This window comes from Pan troglodytes, chromosome 15 (genome assembly GCF_028858775.2).
Source record: "Pan troglodytes isolate AG18354 chromosome 15, NHGRI_mPanTro3-v2.0_pri, whole genome shotgun sequence".
Classification (NCBI taxonomy): Eukaryota; Metazoa; Chordata; class Mammalia; order Primates; family Hominidae; genus Pan; species Pan troglodytes.
The window spans coordinates 69,634,378-69,653,568 of record NC_072413.2 but is presented as its reverse complement, the minus strand read 5'-3'; the positions used below and the strand labels follow the sequence as shown (position 1 = coordinate 69,653,568).

At 37.4% G+C, this 19,191-nt stretch overlaps 1 protein-coding gene across 50 annotated transcripts in view; it reads right to left on the bottom strand.

Annotated features, from left to right (window-relative positions):
* The window catches only part of SIPA1L1 (signal induced proliferation associated 1 like 1), a 417,177-nt gene that overhangs the window by 67,365 nt on the left and 330,621 nt on the right, over positions 1-19,191 (bottom strand). For all 50 annotated transcript variants that reach the window (XM_063792953.1, XM_063792964.1, XM_063792968.1 and 47 more), the window contains 4 exons: positions 15,205-15,308; positions 12,172-12,329; positions 1,954-2,527; positions 1,028-1,302 (listed from right to left, as the gene is read on the bottom strand). In XM_063792953.1, the coding sequence (XP_063649023.1) occupies positions 1,028-1,302; positions 1,954-2,527; positions 12,172-12,329; positions 15,205-15,308 (1,111 nt within the window). The remainder of the gene's footprint in view (positions 1-1,027; positions 1,303-1,953; positions 2,528-12,171; positions 12,330-15,204; positions 15,309-19,191) is intronic.

The following is a 19,191-nucleotide window of genomic DNA, read 5'->3' as shown; positions in this document are numbered from 1 at the left end:
GCAGTATTAGGAAATACTATCCTGAGCAAAGTATATAAAACACACACACGCACACACACACATATATATTTGCTGCTCTTTACTTTTTAAAAGACACAAATAGCCTATCATAACCATTAACTTTCTACCATCTGATATTCACAAATCCATGAGAGCTCAGGTGTAGGACTGGTCATCTTAGTGGCAAAATAGGACACAGAACACTGTCTTGGCTTTAGAAAGCCTAAGAATCAATTGCCAAAGCTTAAGAGAAATTCTTAGAAAATAATGGCATAAAATAAAAAGAGAGATCTTAAAAACTAGCAAAAATAGCATGTGCATGTCCAAAGGAGAAAATAAACAGTTGATTAAATTTCTTCCACCAAGAAACCTCCCCAGAGACAGAGAAATTAAATTTTCAACAGTGCTGCTGGCTTGGCAGGAGCTGCGGGGGGTTGGGTGGGGCAGGGAGCTCTTAGGTTTTCCCTTCTGGAAAAGACTAGGAACCAAAATGCCAAAGCACCATGAGCAGGGGCAGCTCACCTGAAGCCAAACCCTAGCACATGCAGATACAGTTAGGAAAGCAGCTGCCAGACTGAGACAGCAAAGGTCCAAACAATTGCTGAGTTTTGGGCAGCAACTGGGAGAGAGAAGAGAATAAGAGCATCATGGAACATAGAAGAAAAGCAATCTGACAATTTGAGATGTTGAGTGTCTTTTAATGTTAAGTGTTGAATGTTTCTCAGCTCCCAGTGGAAAATTCTTAAGATGGATATTACCAGACTTCTCTATCTGTCATGGCAACTTTATAAATCCAGTGATGTAAATCCTGGGAATGGTCCCATTTAGTCACTCTTTCCAGCTGCTGTCACCACACACTGAAAGGGAGCTTCGTCCTGAGTCAGACTCCATGGATGAAACATTCAGCATCACATGTAACCTATTGTTCTTCACAACACCCTACTCCACTACCTGCTAAGAGATGTTCTACATGGTACACAAACCCTGCACTCGAGTCTCAGGCCCACAGCTGTCTCCTCAGACCTACCTCCGCGGGGTGCAGTCATCATGCGGGGGAATGATGACAACCTTCACCGTGACAGATGTTCTCAGGAGGTCAATCATCTGCTCATGGCTCAGAGTGGCTACCGCCACCTTGCAGATCTCTACCAGGCGACTGCCCTGCCTCAGCCCTGCCTGCCAGGCATAACCGTAGGGCTCCACATCCGCCACGATGCCCTCATAGTTGACATGGAAGCCAAGCTGTCCTAGCCCATTTCTTCGCAGAGTCATCTCCACCGATTCACAGCCTTTTGAAACAAACTAGACAAGGAAATAAAAGATACTGTGGTTTAAAGCAATAGGGTATTAAGTGGTGGACATGGAACTGGAAAATCATTGCAAGCAGGGTTAGTTCTGAATACCTTATTGCCAGCTGAAGAGCAGTCTGGTTATTTCTTCTTCACTAATCTCCTATTCATTAGGCCAAAAGGAATATACTTGTTGCATCCAAAAAGCTCAACGGCTTCCCTGAAGTTACAAGGAAACCTCTACCAGAGACCTACAGGGAGCTGGCAGTAAATAGAAACCATATACTGCTACTCATTTAGCCTTTGTAAAATTCAAGGCAGCAGATACTCAAGCAATTCTTTTCAACACCACCACCAGATGACTGGACTGCAGCACCAGGGAACAGGTCACATGCAAATGGGTTTTGAACATGAACACACACACACACACACACACACACACACACACACACACAGAGTAAATGTGTCTTCCCCAATTTGTTCTACTTTTCCGAAACATCCATGGAAAACACAAGCATGAGATAAACTCTGTTTGCTTCACACATCAAGGGAGTTTTCAGAGGAGCTAATAACAGAGCACAAGGTTCAGTAACTTGGCTCTAGTCTGTATTGAAAACTTTATGAAAGAGAAACTGCATGTAAGGAAGAGGAAGGAGAGACTCACCTGCAACCTTTTGACAATCTCTTTGATCTCCTCAATGTTAATAAAACTCCCCACTGAAACACATTCTCCTCGTTCATAGAAGATTTTGAGGCTGGTGTCAGTTGAAGTCCACCCTATCACATCTCTACAGGAACAATTGAAGACCACGCTCTTTGTTTCCTGTTCAATGAGCACAATGAACTCATTGGAGATCCCTAAAAGGCAGTCTAGTTCCATGGCCTTGTTGTAGTCTTCAGCCCGGACTGCCCATACAATGGCCCCCATGCTGCTGAGCTCGGCTCCTGGATATGGCTTAGACTTTTCCTTCTTCTTGGAAGCCAGAGAGATGAATGGAAACTTGCCAGAAGGGTCGATAGGGGTGTTGGTGACATTCTTTTCTGCCAGATCTTTCAGGTATTCCTGGCGGGTCCGAGTTGCCATGGCCCGGAACTTCTCCGATTTATGAGCAGCATTTTCTGCATTAATCACTTTCGCCAAAAGGAAGTCCCTGAACACATTTGACTTAGGGAAAGTGACCCCTTTAGGAATGGGAGGCCCAAAGGAAGGCACATCTCTGGACCTGGTAACAGCCACACTGAGAGACAAAGATCAAAGAGAGCCACGTCAGTATTTCTCAGTCTCACAACATCAGAATAAAATATACTTTCTCAAAGACAAAGATGTACCTCAGATACAAAATAGCTGCTTATTTTTCCATGACAAACAACACACATTTCTGCTTAATACGAGTATATTTTTTCATTCTACCACATTTAGGATTTACACAACATAAATTTTTTTCTAGGCCAAAAACAAACCTCCCAAAATCCCCAAAACTAACACTATTAACTTTTTTTTACCAGACAGGAAACTGACCAAAACTCCATGAAAAAAATAGGTTTACTGTAATATTCTGTGTAAGACATTTTAAATACCTACTAACTGTTTTCAAGGGAGGTTACTGTAACCACATCATCTTTCAGAACAAGCATACATTCTGTGAGAACACAAATGTGTTCTCCATTTTAGATATGATGGCTATAAGCAGACAGCTTACATTGAAAATATCAGAAGATGCATGCCATAAAAGAAATGAATTAAATTTCAATAAAACTTAACTAGTATTTGTTGGCCTAAGTGTGAGGCATTATGCAACCAGATTAAAAGCATAATTTTAAAATGAAAATTGGAATCTGAGTAATAGTATGAGAATCTTTATGTAATAGCAACAACGCTTTAAAATCATATTTTTAAACTGAGCTATTCCTTGGTCCTTTTGGTATTTTATTCTGATAATCTATTTCTAAGAAAAATATTTTCCTTCTCCCATTCCTTTAAGCAAGATTGATATAAGAAAGCCTGTTCCAGTCATTTCTTCTGAATATATATTCCTAAAATTGGGCCTAAGAAAAGGATCATATGAACATTTGTAATAACTTATTATTTTTAACCTCAAAAGGAAAAAAAGTAAGTGTCTCCTAAAACAACAAAGGAAGTTGTTGATATAGAAATAGAGAGGTTGAGTGTTTTATATCATTTCCCAAGATTTTAGTAAAGTTTGACATGACTGGAAATGATTCTAACACATCGAAGATCGCTCTTTCCAAATTAAAAGTGAACAAATTATGCAATTATACTTAGTATTAGGGAAACAATAAAAAAATTGGTTTCTTCTGAACTCTTGGAATAGAAATGGCATCATCAGAGAGTATGCATCTTTCAAATAAAATTGAAGAGCTCTGTTTCACTTTTTCTTTAGGAAGGGTTTGCTTTAAGATATTCAGCTTTGTTTTTCAAGAAATAGTTATTTCTTGTGAAAATAAGAAAAATAAAAATCAGCAACCTCAGGAGGCAAATTATATTTCTGGTGGAATGGAAAAGCTACATGCTCAGAAGATGCCATGGGATGGCCTATCTGTTGGTTTTACAAGTGTATTTTTAAAAGACTACCTAGTTCACTTCATGACAAAGAACAGTGGCAACCAACACTCCATTTTCTAACTGGAGGAGAGAATTCAGAGACTTCCATATGTTAATTATACCAATATGTATTAGGAAGGCAATTTTTCTTGTCTATTGTGAACTGCCTGACTTGAACGCTGACAGCTGTATAATTTTAATTTGATCGTGTTATTTTTCTCTTAAAGTCAAGCAAAAGATGCTGAAATCCAGGTTTGCTAGATTTTTCTAAGTGGAATCCTGTAAGAATCCAGAAATATTTAATATCTTTCACTTTAAAATTGGCAACTTCTCATCTGCTATTTCACTCAAATTGTTATTCTTTCTCAGAAAATATCTGTGATTTTATTTTAAATAAGGAGAGCAAAATGCTTAGCAGGGGGTGTGATTTTAAGCACCCTCCATCTACTTGCCCCTTAAACTAAATGGCTTTCTGCAGATCCATTTATTAATTGATAGAACTTTAGACAAACATACACTGAAAACCTACCAATAATTAGAAACAGCTATAATGAACTGTGAGGAAAAGAACTGAATCCTTACCATATAATTTTCAATGATTCACTGTGGTAGGGAGGTAAATGATACAGGCACTGAAATCAGCTTCGCATAGTCAGAAATAGAATCCTTACAGAAGATGAGGAAGATGATACCCTGGAATGCTCTTTTCAAATAAATGATTTTGTTTTGGATAAATCAAACTGGCAAGGTTTCTACAAGGTTAAAAGCTCATTAATTTAGATGCCACAAATTCTGAACTCTTGATAATAAGGCCTGGTTTAAGCTAAACAGAATATTTAGAAAAAAGCCTTTCTAGAATCTCAGTTTGCTGCATGTAGTTACCTAAGATATATTAATTATAAACGGTTCTTGGTATTTTTAAAAGCAGATTCCAAAGGGCCTCTGCTTGGCTGTATGTATATTAGCCTAGTTGGCAATTCTGTGTCTTCTTGGAAATAATACATGCTTTAAAATCATAGCCATGCTTTATTTACCCAGCATTGTTGAGGACTGGAATGTTCTACTCAGCAGGGTTATCTAGATGACAGACAGACAGAGCTAGAGGCTAAAACAGTGATGGAAAGTTATCACAGGAAGGGAACTTAACAGAACTCAATGTTCCTCAAATTCTTTCAGTAAAATCTTTGGGTTTCATTTGAAAATTCACCTCGATTTTACATACTACTGAAAAATATTTGTGTTCATTTTCATATAAAAATCTTCTCACTCCAAAATCTTTGGGTACACTGAGCGACCAGGAAGGTGTCTTGTTTGTATTCTGTGGTTTGACATCTTCATGAACCTCCGGTTGAGCAGCTGGTACAAATTCTTCACTTCTCCAGGAACAGATACAGAGAAGTAAAAGGATTTACCCAGATTTGTTAGAGAGAGCCAGGATTGGAATGTAAGCTTCTGGACAGCCAAGAGAGTGCTCCACGACAAGCCCACACTTACTCCCTCTGAGGAAGTGCTTTCAAACCTCCTACTCCTGAGGTGCCTGCTAAAAGGGACCATTCACATGGGTCACATGGCCTAAGAGATGATGAGGCTATTTCTACTCGATATGGGCCATGTAACATTGGTTGGCATCAAAGAGCTTGAATGAAATAACAAGTGTTGATACCCAAAGCCAACTTCAAGCTGACACATGAAAATTTTCCAAAGACTTTTTTTTTTTGAGATGGAGTCTCACTCTGTTGCCCAGGCTGGAGTGCAGTGGCGCGATCTCGGCTCACTGCAACCTCTGCCTCCTGGGTTCAAGCAATTCTCCTGCCTCAGCCTCCCCAGCAGCTGGAACTACAGGGGCCCACCATCTCGCCTGGCTAATTTTTTGTATTTTTAGTAGAGACAGGGTTTCACTGTGTTAGCCAGGATGGTCTCGATCTCCTGACCTCATGATCCGCCTGCCTCAGCCTCCCAAAGTGCTGGGATTACAGGCATGAGCCAACACGCCCGGCCTGTTTCAAAGACTTCTGAACAGTTTAGTGGATAAAAATTGAGAAATATAAGACATTTGAACTTTGGAAGCACAATGGAATAACAGCAATAATCAACAATCCCCAGCCCAAAATTTAAAAGGAAGGTGATACAGAAAACATCAAACGGGAGAAGGAAGTTTCCTCTTCTTGGAGCCTGAATCAGATTACTGGCCAGGGCAGCTTCCAAGAAAGCAGATCTGGGCAAAGGACAGGAAAGATCAAACACGTGCCAATCATTCTCTCGATTTCTAATAGTATTGATCCACCAGTCACTGAGTACCTACTATGTGCTAGGCACTTTGCCTTTGCTGAGGATCAAGGCTGAAGATGTCCCGGGCTCAGCCCTCCAGAAACTCAAAATCTGGTGGGAGCCACAGCCAGTGATTTGAGTCTCCTACTTGCGAAGTACAGGGTGCTACTGGTAGCACTTAGGAAAGGCACTTTAGTCCTGGGAGGTCCAGGGAGCCTTCTCAGAAAAAAGAAAAGCAGGAATTCATCAGATGGAGGGAAAGGGGAATGTGTGAGAGGAGCAGCATGTGCAGAGCGGAGGGGCAGAGCATGCTGTTCTGGGGAGTGGTGAGTAGCTCCAAAGGAGTGAGGTAGGCATGGGGTGCAGACTGGTAGATGAGACTGAGAGACAGGAGGCCAAACCTGAAGCCCCCATGCAGTAAGCTATGCTTGCAAGTCTGAACTTTCCTCTAAATGCTTTTAAGCACAATAAATGACATAATCAGATTCTTGTCTTAGAAAGGTCAGCTGCAGTGGACAATAGGGATGCTGATTAATTGAGGCTTGAAATAGACCTTCTGAAAGAAATTTCTATCACTTGACCTACTTGGATTTTTCTTCTTCTCAGCTGAAGCTTGCAAAATCTTTTTTTTTTTTTTTTTTTTTTTTTACAGAGAGGAAAGAGGATGAACACAGACATTTAATGGACATGCATCACGCTTCCTCCCTGCCTATGCTAGATATTTTACTTAATAGGATTTTAAGTGGATGTCAAGCAACTTCCCACTGCACTGTTTAACAATTTGGTCTAATTCCAAGTGCTTTTTGTACTATATCATACGGATTCCTTTCAACAGTTATTACATTTTAATTACCGGGTATGGAAACCTCTCTGAGAGGAGTAACACATATTTCTACCTTCCTAAACATACCTACTGACCACAGTTTAATATTTGTTTTGAACAATCAGGGTCCTTGTTATGACTACTTATTACTATTTTAGTTTTAAAATGAATAACAACTCTTTTATTTCATCAAATAGTGTGTCAATGTTCCAATTTACAATTGTTTAGGATGTCCTAGGATTTTCTTTATAGTCTTTTTGTCTAAATTGGGATCCAAATAGGATCCACACATTGCAATTAATTTAGCTTTAAAAAATGTTTTATTCTGTAGATTCCCCTCCACTTCCTCACCATTTCTTGCAACTTACTTGTTGAAGAAATGGGGCTTTGTGTCTGCAGAGTTATTCTGGGTCTGAATTTTGTCAACTACAAACATGTTCCTCTGTCTTTTGTATTTCCTATAAATTGGCTTTTCTGGAAGCTTGATCAGATTCAGATTTAATTTTTTTTAGGGGGTAGCAAAAATAATTCATAGGTGAGGTTGTATTCTTCCATTATGAGGCACATATTTGTCTCTTTTTATAGTATTTGCATCCTTTGATGATCAACGCTTAAATCCATTAATTCTGTAGTTGTTGAAAAATGGTATTCTCTTATACTGTGTTTCCACAGTGAAGCCCTCAGGAGTGACTGAAGCACACAATAGTTCCCCCTTATCTATGGTTTTAACTTTCTGTGGTTTCAGTTAGCTGTGGTATAGTACAGTGAGGTATTTTGAGACAGACACCACATTCATATAACTATTATTAAAGTATATTGTTATAACTGTTATATTTTATTAATTACTGTTAATATATTAATGTGCCTAATTTAGAAATTAAACGTTATCATATAGGAACAAACATAGTATATATAGGGGTAGGCACTATCCATGGTTTCGGGCATCCTCTGGGGGTCTTGGAATATATCCCCAACAGATAAGGAGGAACTACTGTATTTGGTTGTTTGCCCCAAAATCAAATGGCCCCAGACTGCTATGCTTATTGAATTCATATCTTTGATGTGAATAGTTTTTCAGCATCTCTTCTATCAATAAACAAGTATTTGTTTCCAGTATATACTCGCTATTAACAGCTCCTTCTTCTTTTTTTGCTTCTAATCTTCTCTATCAACTGGGATCAGATAATTAAGGTCACTGCAACGATACAAATAAAACAATAGAGACTGGAGGGCTCTCATCAGTTATGGGATAAGCTTTAGTATGCAGACTTAGTGACTGATTTCTGAGTTCTTGGCTACATGATGACTCACATTAACTGGCCTCTGGAATTAGTCTGAATTAGTCAGTTATTCCTATATAAGCTTTCTAGTCCCCAGGGAGGTATAATACCACATTATTTTCAGATCTCATGTCTAGATCCACTATAGGGATTTTTCTCTCTTTGTTCTCATGTTATATCCCAGGGTCCAGAGTAGTGTCTAGCACATATATGCTAAGGGCTGGATAAAGAACTAATGAAAAATAAATGGATAATGACAGTCTCCAAATTTATCTTTCTGTGTACAAATTACCTAGCATGGTAACACTGGATAATTTTTCCTAGAATTCTACTTATGTAGTGTTGAATTGATGGCCTAGCATTCTGGAGGCCTCTACTGCCTGGTCATCTTTTCTGCATTAGTAGGCCTTTTTATTGTACTTTCCATCCTCCTTCCCATTTCTAGGCTTCTGTCCTTTCCACTGACCACTCCTAGAATGGTTTCTCTTTTTCCCATTGAATTCCATCCAGCTATGCTTTAACACACACATCAAATCCCATCTTCTCATAAATATCCATATAACTTCAGCCTGTAATGACCCCACACCTCTCCACACTATTACTGCAGGACACTCTTTCAAGGAAACTTTTCCCCTTTCCACAGTTCAGATACCAGGTAGGTGTAAGTAAATAAATATGTGTGTTCATGGTGGAGAAAGTTGGGACCAAGAGGTTTTAAATGCTAAAAAGCACTTGGGGTACAAAAAATAGAAAGAATGAATATGACCTAGTTATTTGCTAGCACAACAGGGTGACTATAGCTAAAAATAATTTAATTGCACATTTAAAAATAACTAAAAGAGTATAACTAGATTGTCTGTAACACAAAGGATAAATGCTTGGGGTGATGGATACCCCATTTACCCTGGTGTGATTATTATGCACTGCATGCCTATATAAAAATATCTCATGTAACCCAAAAATATATACACCTACTATGTACCCACAAAAATTAAAAAATTAAAAAAACTTAGAAAAAGCATTTGAGTTACTCTAGCTATATCACTTAGGGATAAAATTAAATTAGATTTAAATAAAATGAGTATAAATCAACCCATGTCTAAGTTTTTCCACCAAACCACCCCTAATAAAACAGGCCTATAAATTCATATCCCTAGTAGTTCGGGGAGTGGCTGGGGCTTGAGAAAAATTCACAGGTGTAGAAATTCTTTGAAGACCCATGTTTTATCTGAAAACTGATATTTTCCATTCTACCTCATAATACATTTATTTTCATGAGAAAATAAGCTCGTCCTTACCCTGCCTCCCCCCAACATTAAAGGCTTGAAGAAAGGTGTCCTGTTTATTCTGTGTCTTCAAACACTTCCTGACATCACCACATACCTGAGGAGGTGTGCCTGCCTCTTTTGAGAAGGATGGCAAAAAACTATTGATCTTTAAAGTTTGCAATAGGCATAGGTCACTACTCTATAATCTCTTGTGATTTCTTTCAGTGATGTTACAAACTAATGTTTTCTTGGATTTATAAACAGGCCAAAATTCACAGCTTAAAAGCTGTGTGTTGGGCCTTCAAACAAGCCTGATAACTAGGAAATTCCAGACCTGCCCACATGTCTTGAGCAGGGGTGTTCAGTATCCCACTTCCCGCAAAGACTCCTAGCGTTAAATGATGGGGTTCAAACGGTGGGCTCTCCAGGCAACAGATTAAAAATAAGAGAGAGAAAGCAAAAATCCTAATTTTCAGGGGAGGGATGATAAAAATAAAAAAACAAAGCACTGAAGAAGGCGAACATACCTCCCTGAGCAGTCTGTTTAGACTTGTGCGGTTCATTACAGTGGCCACAGCCAGCTGTGGCTATTGAGCACTTGAAATGTGTCTAGTGTGACCAAGGAATATCAAATTATATTAAATTTTAATTAATATATGATTTAAAAATGGATACTTAATTCTGTTATTTTAAAGATTTTTAAAAGTCCATTTGGAAGAATCTGGGTATATTAAATCTACCTTTTCATTGTAAATTTTATGAAATCTAAATATACATCAAGTATCACCAATGAAAATTTAGCATTCTAATTGAGATATGCGGTAAGTCTAAAATGTACTTCAGGTTACAAAGACTTAGTCCAAAAAACCATGTAAGATGTCACAATAATTGTTAAATGCTGAAATCACATGTTAATTCATGTTGAAATAATATTTAGATATATTGAGTAAATAAAATGTATAAATTGGTCAAAAACAGTGTCAACATTAATTTCATCTATATCTTGGCACTTTTTTAAAAAATCTGGCTATTAAAAAATGTAACATTAATATGTAGCTTGCATTATAGTCCCATTGGACGGTACTGATTCAGACAAAGGCTTGAAAAGAAGAAACTCTCTTTAAAAGAAACTGCATAGCTTTCCACTCCCCAAACTTTGGAGTGCCCATTCAAAATGGGCTTAACTTTCTACCTGTCAAGTGGTATGAAATCCTTTGCATGAATCTAGTACATAGCATGTTTTAACTGCTCAGAGTATTTTCTAAATGCAAATCGTTATCCATCCCAATTATAGTCAATTGTTCAGTGCTTTCATTCTACAACTAACCAGAGCAGCTCTCAGACACCATTTCCTTGATAAGAGGTTTCAGATCTAGGTTTTCATTGTTGGGGGTTCTGCCCCAACCCTAGGAAACTACAGACCTCCCTGGTCTTGGGTGTTCACCTAGGCTCAGCACCTGAAAAGTTCTGGAACAGCCTCTGTGTTGGGAGCTCGGAGTGAAAAACCCAGCTTTCCCAGCATGTTAAGAGAGGCGGCATAGCAGTGTGGTTAAGAGACTGGGCTCTAGAATCAAACTGACTGCATTCCTGTCTAATTCTGCTCAACACTAGCCAGCTAACCCGAGCCAAGTGACCTGGCTGAAATTTCATCATCTGAAAATGGAGATAAAAGCAGTACCTACCTCATAGGTTTTAAAGATTAAATGGGATATACATGTAAGATGTCTAGAATAGTTTGGGGCTTATAACAAGAGCTCAACCAATGCAGTTATTAGGATATGTGCAAGGATGGTGACAGCCAGCAGGAGACCAACATAACCTCTACTTGTTTTTTTTCCCTAAGCTACGCTTACTCTACTCCTAGAATTAATCTGCCTTACCCCTAGAAATATACAATTGTGGATCTCACAAACTGTCAATGTGCACAGGTCACTTTCTATGCAGGTAACATTTTTTAGGGATGGAAAGATATGCCAAATGTCCATATTTTGAAAGGAACTGATGCACATTAAAAACATCTTACAAATGCCAGAACATTACCCTTACACATTCTGGCACTACACCCATATCGAGCTAGCGTCACAGGTCCCTATCCCCTTCAACTCCTAACTCTCTAGTATTATTACAAGAAAGGTCTCTGCAGATAGAGGCCTGAATTCTGATACTCATGTGACTACGTCAACAAGTAACACTGAAACAATTTCAATAATGCTAAATAAAGTATAGAAGCGCTTCTAAGCTTGTAGTCAGAGTGCTAACATGAATCAAGTAAGTCAGAGGCAAGGATTTAGGCTTCTTTAATAACAATGCTTTTCAAAAAATTAACTTCTCTTCCCTATTTATTATAATCATTCTTCTCTGCTCTTGCCATGCCAAAAGAAAAATATAATTAGCAATATGAGTAATTAGTTGGTTGGTGACCAGATGGTATGGATGAAGGACATCACCTAAGAAGGAGGTGCAAATGGAAACGGCAGGTGTCTAACCAACATGCTTGGGTAATGTCAATGCCACCAGATTACATCATCATGTGAATTCAGCCATCCGCATGCATGGTTTAAAGACAAAAAGAAATAGTAATAGACTTCCCATTGCCACTTTAGAATGCAGAGCTGAATGGGGCCTCTATGCGATAACCAGCCAACATCCACAGAGCCCCTGCTGTGACACCCATACACACCTATAACAGACACTGTCAGAGCACGGATTGTGCACCCTGACGATGACGAAAACGTGCTGGAAGTGGGATCGGATGTTTTTTGGGCTGAATGGCTGTGCTCCAGGCTCTTGGAAAACAATTGTTACGATATCATTTCCAATGTGCCGCTTCCTCAGGAGCTACAAGAAAAAATAAGCAACCAACATAAATAACAATCATTTGCTTCCCCCACCACCCCAATTCCCTTATATAGCTGTATTTAAAACATCCATTCCTAATAAGTACACATGAAGGTAGGTAATCTACACAGGTACTGTCAATGTTTTCACCTGCCTTATTCCCTCTAAGGAAGAACATAGAAATGAATATTCTGAAATTTGCATAAAAGATACAGCCATTCAAATAGATCTACCCAATATCTGGCATATTATGCCAGGTCCCAACATCACCAAACCCTCAGTTTCTATAACAACAGTGTTGTTCCATTTTCATATAAGAAAAACACGTGCCATAGGGAAGATTTTTAGAGATGAGAATGGCTGAAATAATTACAATGTAATTTATGTTCTGGTTTAACTGGCCTCATTGAAAGAAAATGTGGCTAAGGTGTTTTCTGATATATGTTTTGTGTCACAAGCTGGGCATGTAGAAAAGAATAATATTCCAGAATGTTGCAACAATTAAAAGCAGGTAAATTTCAGGTTTAAACAGCTTCTTTAATTGCAATGAAAGCTGCTTAGCTTTCACATTCTCTGTTTCACATTCACTGGGTTTTGGATGGGTGGCTTTCAAACTCAGGCACCCCAAATCATCCTAGGTCAGTGCCTTTCAGCAGTTAATTCAATAGTGTAAAGGAAAACCAAACCAAATTTGTGTTTCTCAAACTTACTGTACGGAGGCTCTTAAAAAAGAAAAACAACTAAGTGTGACATTTATATAAACTATCCATTAGACATAAGCTTGTACTTATAAAACTTGAATTTAAAAAAATATTCTCTAGTGACATTAAGGCATACAAATTGCAAACCAGTAAAATCAGTGATCTAGTATTGGCTGCCAGCTGGGAGAAATAATAGCCTTTTAGATTAGGGTTGCAAATTGGGAGTTAGAATGTTCAGGAAATGCACTTTTAACCTCAGGAATTTGAAAGCATCCCAAATTGTCTTCTAATGAAGCAATTTATTTCTGAGTTCATTTCTAAATATGATATACAAACAGACGTTATGAAAATAAAGGCTGGTGTGTATTGATTGCTCTACAGAACATACCAATAATTAAAGATTATTAATCTACTCAAGATCTTGGACATACCAAAAACAAATACTATTTATCTACATGTTATGCCATTCCTGCATAAATGATGTCATTTTCTGTAATATTATTCATTCTTCAAAATATGGCTTGACATATAAAAATAAATGTCTTAATAAAGGACCCAAATAGAAACAAATCCATTTTTCCATCTTATACTACATATAATGAAAAATATTTTATTAAAAATATTTGCAAAAGAATTTTTAAAGATACATTTTTCCTGGTTTTTTTTTTTCAAGCATAAAGTAATCTACATAGAGGAAAATAAATTTTTTGGCTAGAGAGTGAAAATTTTTTCATATGTTGCAGTACCAATTTCTTTCTCATTCTGATTTAGGACTGTAACATTTTTGCCTTGATTGGACTCCACAATTAAATAATTGAGAGAGCTGCCATTTAAATGCCCACTTTCTCTGCCTACCACTTTAACTCATTTAGTTACAAATAATCAATCCAATCTTGTTAGTAAATTTTTTACCCTTACAAATCTCATCTTTCTCTTCTAAGTGATCAGGCAGAATAAGCCTTTATGCTCTCTTTAAGGATCATTTTGTTAATGTTCTTAAATTTTTTATCTACTGACTGGTCAGAATAAGTTTATTATGCCTTTCTTAGCATGTTGTTTTTCTTTCAAAGAGAGCTAAAATCTGGAATTTGCATAAAACAAATTATCAACAAAGTACAGATCAGGGAGTTTATCTTAAAACAGGTTTACTTCAGATTTATAGCTGATTCATTGCTTTGCTCTCTATTTTTTATTACACTGGCAATCATGAAAGGCAAAACTTTGTTACCTAGATTTGTGATTTAATCAAATGTGAAGTGATAAAGTGTTAGATTAGATCAGTGTTTGGTTAACTTCTGTGAAAGAGGATGTGATTCATTCTGCAGCTGGCCTGTGCTCTGTTAGCACAACAATTGACAAAAACAAAAATCCATATCCATTTGAAGGTCAGAAGTAAAATTGGACTGCTCAAGTTTGTAATAGCTTTTAAAAGAAGTGTGTTAGCTCTCTGGTTCTTTTAAATTTCAATTTGCTACTATTTATTTTAAAATATTTTAAAAAATCAACTACCACATATTCCCTAAAACAATAGTGCCAGTTTCCAGTTTGCTCTGTAACAATCTGTCACCTCTTAGTTTCCACATTTTACTACCTCACTTACACTTTAGTAATTGGGCATTGAGCTTTTAGATCATTTTAAGAGAAGCCCTGTGTATGATGTGCACATATGCAATTGTTATTTATGTTCTTTGCTATCTCCCAATGAACATGGTAAGGAAGAATATCATTCTGTTGACATTTGACTTTTTTCCAAGTTAGTATTTTATATCTCCTTTGAAATCTATAATGCAACCTCAGAACTTTCCTATTCTGTGCACTGACCTCTTGAGATGAAACTTCACCCACTCATGGATGTTCTTTGCAACCCTGCAGAGTCATGTAATCACCAATGATTTCAACTTGTTCCTCAGATTTCATGAAAACCTCAATCCCCGTGGGTGAAAAGCAAATGATTAATTCACAAAGGCATCCAGCTGGCTGTTAACCTAAAATTTGTGTCTCTTCATTTGTTTTCAGTTCATTTGCTATTCCTTACTTCCACAAAGCACAAAGCTTCCCGCTGCTGTGACAGGTGCAACACTAAATTCTGGTTTAAGATTTTACAAACTTGCCACTTAGGCTTCTAGAGGAAATGAAACAAGGGTGAAAACACAGATAACAGGAGGATCTCTTACCTGTTGTTTGTTGTTAGGTGTGTATGGCAGCATGGTAGAAACATGGAACATAATTTCATAATCTTTGTATGTTGTGTACAGAGAATGGGTTCCAGTGGAGTCAGCTACAGTTAAAAAAAATATAATGATGAGATGACTATAACAGGAAAAATAATTTATTTAAGAGAAATATCTCAAAAAAGAAAAGAGAAGAAAAGAAAATGATTTAGGATGAAAAGATTCTAGAAAAGACAGGTGTTCTTCCTTTTTTTTTTTGTATTTGATCCTCTTTGGCAGTCTAGTGAAGCCTACGGTATTTGATCCTCTTTGGCAGTCTAGTGAAGCCTACGGATCAGATCCCTTCTCAGAATAATATTTGTAAAAGTATAAAATAAAAAACATAAGATTTCGAAAGAAATTATATCGAAGCGCACAGTATCAAATAATTTTAAATATGAATGCACAAGATTTATATAACAAGATTTAGCAGTTGGTCTAATATCTACTGTAATGCTGAAGACATGATGAGCACAAACACTCTTGAGATGTCTGCAACAACAAATAATATAATACGAAAATATCTGTGCTTTCTATTGGCAATGAAATCACAGGTAAATGAATTACTGTGGTTTACTGCCTATGGCCATAATGAACAGAAATGCTAAATTTCAACTTGGGGTCAGGGAAAACAAAGAAAATATTATTTCCCATCCAAGTTCACAGACCCCTGAATGCTGTCGACACATCAAGTTAGGAAACATTTTTCTAATACTTCCAATTCAAGCAAGAGACTTGTTTTGTTCTCAAAAAAAAAAAAAAAAAAAAAAAAGACAATAATTTAACAAGACCATTAACACTGAAGAACAAAGGTGACACAGCAACGTCTAACAATTTTTTTAAGACTTAAGCATGTTGTGTTCTCACTTTCCTTAAGAAAAAAAAACACCTCTACTGCCTTTATCTTAACAAAGTTTCAGAATCAGTGTTCCCACAAATACCTGGAAGCTGCAGAAAAAAGTTATTAACTTCCCAACTCAAAGGGAATACCTGTTTAGACTCAAAGGATCTGGACTTAGGGGTTGCAAAAGGAACAGAAGTACATTCACTGTAGGTAAACTCAACCCTCTATCAACCCAATTTTTTTTTTTTTTTTTTTGAGACAGTCTCACTCTGTCGCCCAGGCTGGAGTACAATGGTGCGATCTCGGCTCACTGCAACCTCTGCCTCCTGGGTTCAAGCGATTCTCCTGCCTCAGCCTCCTGAATAGCTGGGACTATAAGTGCATGCCACCATGCCTGGCTAATTTTTGTAGTTTTAGTAGAGACGGGGTTTCACCATGTTGGCCAGGATGGTCTCGATCTCCTGACCTTGTGATCCACCCACCTTGGCCTCCCAAAGTGCTGGGATTACATGTGTGACCCAACATACCTGGCCTCGACCCTATTTTTTGAGGACCAAAACACTTGATGGCATTTTAGAGAACGATGCTCTCAGACAAAGTCTCTGACACATACCAAAAGGCAACCGTAGTTCTGAAAACTTAGTATGCACAGCATCAGCTGCGGAGCTAAATTAAGAGGCAGATTCCCAGGGCCCACCCCCCAAAATACTCCTCAGTGGGTATAGGGCCTCACAGGGGAATCTATTCTTCACAGACACTCCCAGGTAGCTCTAATGCAGTAACTCCGCTGCCGTTAGGTACTGCTCTAAGAATAGACTACAACTGTGGCTTGCAGACAGCTTTCTAAAGATATTCTAGAGCTCTGAGTTTCAAGCTTGAGCTTGTTGGAGAATCTCAATTTTGAGCTGACAAAAAATGCGAAGGCTTAAAAATAGTCAAAAATAGAACAAAGCAAAGACTACTTTTCAAAAATTGGAAAACTATGTAACAACATATAAATATCCAAGAAAAATATCTTCTAAGTATTAATGACCATCACAACAAAAAAACTGTGTATTACTACAACAAAGGATTCAACTGAACTATTTAAGACAGGTCTTGAACGTGAAGAACTTATCTATTGTCAAGAACCCTTTCTATAAATATGTATAGAACAGATCAGCACATTTTAAAACTTTAAAGTGAATGTGTCACCACTGACGTGTACTTATACATGTGTTTCAAGTCAATTTTAAGCAAAATTAATGAAACAGAAAAAAAAAAAGACTGTCATTGGTATTCATTTATTACACTGTGCTTTATATGCCTGCTAGTTCTAAAAGGATTACTGCCAGAGAGGAAAACTGCTGGGGAAGAAAACACTGAAGATCATTTATTTTTCTACTTCTAGCCCCTTCTCTCTGTCCTCCACGTCTCATTTCACACAATGTATGCTATCTGACCAGCCTTTTTCTGAGGTCTTTTAGATTCATAGAGTTTTGCTGATAATTTTCAACAGTTTGGGAATAGTTTCAGAAGTTTCAGAGATGAAACTAGGGCTAAAATAATGAAACTTTTCTTTCCAAGAAGAAAAGAATTCCAAAATCCTGAAATTACTATGCACTTCATAGAGGTATTAAACTTTACCAGAAAGAATGCAAAAAGAATGTTTGCTATAAAGAAATAATTAACAGAGTAAACAGACAACCTACAGAATGGGAGAAAATATTTGCAAACCATACACCCAACAAAAGACTAATATCCAGAATCTCTAAGAAACTTAAGCAAATCAACAAGAAAAAAACAAACAGCCCCATTAAAAAGTGGGTAAATAACACAAACAGACACTTCTCAAAAGAAGACATACACGTAGCCAACAAACATGAAAAAATGCTCAACATCACTAATCACTGGAGAAATGTACATTAAAACCACAATGAGATACCATCTGATATCAGACAGAATGGCTATCATTCAAAAGTCAAAAAATAATAGATGTTGGCAAGGATTTTGAGAAAAGAAAATATACATACACTGTTCATGGGAATGTAAATTAATACAGCCACTATGGAAAACAGTATGGAGATTTCTCAAAGAACTAACAATAGAACTACCATTTGACCCAGCAGTCTCCCTACTGGGTATCTACTCAAAGGAAAAGAAATAATTTTATCAAATGGCACCTGCACTAATTTGTTTATTGCAGCACTGTTCACAATAGCAAAGGCATGGAATCGACCTAAGTGTCTATCAATGGTAGACTGGATAAAGGAAACATGGTACATATACATCATGGAATGGTACGCAGCCATAAAAAAGAACATCATCATCTCCCTGGCAACAACACACATGCAGCTGGAGGCCGTTATCCTAAGTGAATTAATGCAGAAACAGAAAGTCAAATACTGCATGTTTTCACTTACAAGCAGGAGCTAAACAATGGGTACACATGAACATAAAGATGAAAACAACAGACATTGGGGAGTCCAAAAGTGGGGAGGAAGGTTGAGAGGAAGGGTTGGAGAACCCTACTCCACCTCAAAATCTCCACCTACTGGGTACTATGCTCACTATTTGGCTAATAGATTCACTAGAAGCTCAAGCCCCAGCATTATGCAATATACCCCTGTTAACAAACCTGGACATGTCCTCCCGAATCTGTAATTTTTTAAAAGAAGACTGTTTACTATATTACTAAGGAATAAAGCATCCAATGCTCTTATTATAATATTTTTAGTGACCATGAAACCCTGAAACTATGAAAGTTTTAAGAGAATGACTATCAGGAAAATGAAAAAAAAAATGCTTTTTTATCTGGTTGAAGAGCGTATTGAGCAACTCTAAAGGGACAATGTGCTTGTAGAAGAAGGATGAAAGAATGATGCTACTTCATATTTGTATAGAGCTTTAAAACTTAATAAGTAAATTCAGGCATTATATAGGTCACCTTGACAATCACGTGATCTGCCTCCTTGACAATCACATGATCTGCCTCCAAATCTTTCTTTATGAAAAGTCTTATATCTCTTTTAAGATCTTGAACCTCAACTGCATTTATAACACTGCTGAAAAATGGAGGAGAAAACAAACAGTCACTAACATTGCAGCAAATTAATGAAGGCAGGGCT